Here is a 3,050-nt window from a genome sequence, read left to right as displayed (position 1 = left end):
TCCGTTCCTGTCTTTAGGCAAAACTGGAGGGTGTGGTCGGGTACACGGACGCCTGTCGGAGGTGTAACCCATTCGAAAGTCCCGTTGTCGAACAGTGACTTCACTTCAGCATCGATGGCTTTCTCCCACTGTTTCCACTGCGGCGAACGCTTCGCTTCCGCGAGATTTAGTGGTTCTTTGATGACTTCGCCTAAAACTGCATGGGCTTCTGCTTCAATTTTTGTGCGTCGTGCAATTCGCTGCGAGCGCCGAACTGCTGCCAGCTCTGATGGGAATGCGCCTTCGCGGTCATCCTGAGCTTGCTGCTCCTCATCTGTTCCGTCGTCCGAATCTGCGTCATCGAGCTCGTCGTTTTCTTCCGCCGATAGGTCCACTTCAAAAAGCATTCTGTCGATCACATTGACGTCTCTGAAAATGAATATCGACCTTTTTGGGCCCTTCGTATAGTCATAGAATCCTTTAATGTCTTCTGCACACCCGATAAAAGCTCCTAATTGTCCCCTGGTATCGAGAAAACGTCTCTTCTTGCGTCGAAGCTGATCAGGAACTCTAGCGACGACAGCTTGGCCGAATATCGGGAGATGTCCAACATCAGGACGCTGTCCGAAGACGCTTTTGTATGGAGTAACTTTTGCACCGCGGCGAGGAATCCTATTGCGAATGTATGTAGCATGCTGCAGGGCGTATTCCCACAACTTGTGGGGTAATCCCTAGTCCACAAGCATTGTTGCCGCAGTCTCAGTTACTGTGCGAATGCTTCTCTCATCGACACCGTTTTGAAATGAGGTGTAGGGAGTCGTATGCTGTAACAAATGCCTTGAGCTAGGGCAAGCTTCCTGAAATCTTTGTTGATGAATTCAGTTCCACCATCGGTTCGTAGTACCTTCAGGAATGTGGCCGGAACTTCAGCTTGTCTCTCAAGCATAGCAAGGAATCGTTTAACCATTCCAGTGGCCTCATTTTTTCGCTTCATCGCGTACGTTTGCACGAAGTCCCGCCAGACTGCCACCATTAAGTTCCTGTACCCATTAGAGAGGCGGCTATCGGTCCAGCGAGAACGACGTAGCAAATGCCGTCCGCTACGTTGTCTGGGCTTGACCTTGTCTTCGGTACTGTCTGTCTGGATGCCTTGGTTAACGCACACATAGTGCACATTGCAGGCTTCGCCCTAGGAATAACACGTAGTCCGCGAGCTGAGCCCTTTCCGGCCATTCCCTTTAGAGTCTTATAATTCACGTGGCCTAAACGTCTGTGCCACATCTCGAGCGTCCTTCCAAGTGCCGCTGCGTTCAAAACGTGCGCTGTGCGCGTATTAATGCCTCCGGAATCGGTAGTCACAACTGAATATACACCGCCTTTGAGGCGTGCGATACAACATGTCCGGTTCCGTCGTCCTGAAAATAAAGTGCAGCTGAAGGGCCCAAAACTCACTGTGTGTCCATCGCGCCATAGAGCAGACACAGATAGCAGCATGAGGTAGTTCTGGTACAAATTAGACGCCATTCACCACGAATGTGTTCTCGATCTCGCTTCCAGTACTGTCTAGAACGATGGCCTTGATGCGTAGCCGCCCTCTTGCTCAAGCGACTACGGTCCTACCGTCTGCTACTTGAATAGCCAGTGCCACATTTTTATCAGTCACTTCGAAACCATTTAGTTGGCTCGTCAGATGATGTGACGCGCCCGAGTCGAATAAGATCGGGCCGCACCTGACGCCCAACCTTCAAGCCGAGTCCTCATCCGAATCCTCAGCGGAGTCACCCACAGCATCTTCGGCTTTGGCCACGTTGCCTTGAGCTCGTGAGCTCTCTGTTTCAGTCTTGTCTTCACTGAGGTGTTGACGATGATACTTGGCAGTATGCCCTTCTTCGCAGCAGATGAAGCAGACCACGCCTCCACGACGAAGTGCTTTAGTGGGTTTGCGTTTGCGCTCGACGATGGCCACGTTAGATTTAGCTCGAGGAGCCTTGGAGTGAAGCCTTGGACCCTTAAACGATGCCTCAGCCGGGTTTGCATAAGCGTCCCATTTCAGAGCGCGTGAGCCGTCCGTTAGTTTCCGTCGCTTGTAATCGTCCAGCCGCCCGTCTGATTGTGACAGCTCACTCAGGAACCGAACCGCATCATTCAAAACCTCCGTGGGCGTACCCATCTTCCCACGAATATGTGCTTCTACGATGTCTTTCCTCTGTGGCCATGTCAATCGCAGAAATGTACCTAGCACATGGTGTGCATTGGAGGATTGGGTCACTCCACCTGTAAGACCACCCGCCATTTGCACCAGTCTGTCGGCATACGCTTGATACGTTTCCGAAGCGCGTTTGTCCTCCGAGTAAATTCGGGCTGATATCTCTTGATCCGTCAAGTTCGGACGGAACTTGGCCTCAAGAGCGTTTCCCGCTTCCTCAAATGTAGCGCTCGGAAAGGCGGCACGGTAAGTTTTAAGCCAGGTGCGCGCTGAATCCGTAAGAAAGATAGAAAGCGCTGCCTTCTTGGCATTCTCTGACCATTTTTAACCAGCCAATATCTGAGCGTCTTCGTCTTGGTCTGCGAACAGCTCCCACCAGTCTTGAACATCAGAGTCGTAGGCTCCAGGGGAACCTGCACCGGAGAAAGTATCTGATTTCACGTTCCTCAGGACGATCTTGTCTGTTCGCTTCTCCGCTCCTTCTTCACCTCCTCCTGCACCTATGTGCGCAGGGTTCGACTCATCGCTCGGCTCGGGCGCACCTCCAACATTGGCTTGTGGAGCAGGCACCTGCGGCACTGCAGGATCGTCTTGCAGAGCCATGTTAGGTGGAAGAGCGACACCTTGGTCAGTTGGAGCGTTCGCATTCACTGCGAGGGCAGCTGCGTTGCGATTGGTCCGGCGAGTCGACATTTTAGCGTCTGTGGCTGTTAACCAGTTGGAAGAGTGGAGTAGAGGAGCTTGTGTAGTTAGATGCAAATTGCAAAGTGTGATTGTTTAGCATGTAAGCTGACCTGGGTTTAGGCAGATCTGGAGTAACAGGATAATCATCTAGCAACATCAACATCAGACTGGTGACGCTAAA

At 51.9% G+C, this 3,050-nt stretch overlaps 1 protein-coding gene across 1 annotated transcript; it reads right to left on the bottom strand.

Moving 5' to 3' along the window:
- Positions 1–643: 643 nt before the first annotated feature.
- On the bottom strand, positions 644–2,932 carry PITG_19563 (uncharacterized protein; the record flags this gene model as incomplete). Its single annotated transcript, XM_002896106.1, has 1 exon — positions 644–2,932. The coding sequence occupies one exon, from the start codon at positions 2,147–2,149 to the stop codon at positions 1,724–1,726; it is 426 nt and encodes a 141-aa protein (XP_002896152.1).
- Positions 2,933–3,050: the final 118 nt, after the last annotated feature.

Source organism: Phytophthora infestans, genomic scaffold (assembly GCF_000142945.1).
Source record: "Phytophthora infestans T30-4 supercont1.104 genomic scaffold, whole genome shotgun sequence".
Taxonomy (NCBI): Eukaryota; Oomycota; class Peronosporomycetes; order Peronosporales; family Peronosporaceae; genus Phytophthora; species Phytophthora infestans.
This window is presented reverse-complemented; position numbering and strand designations above follow the sequence as displayed.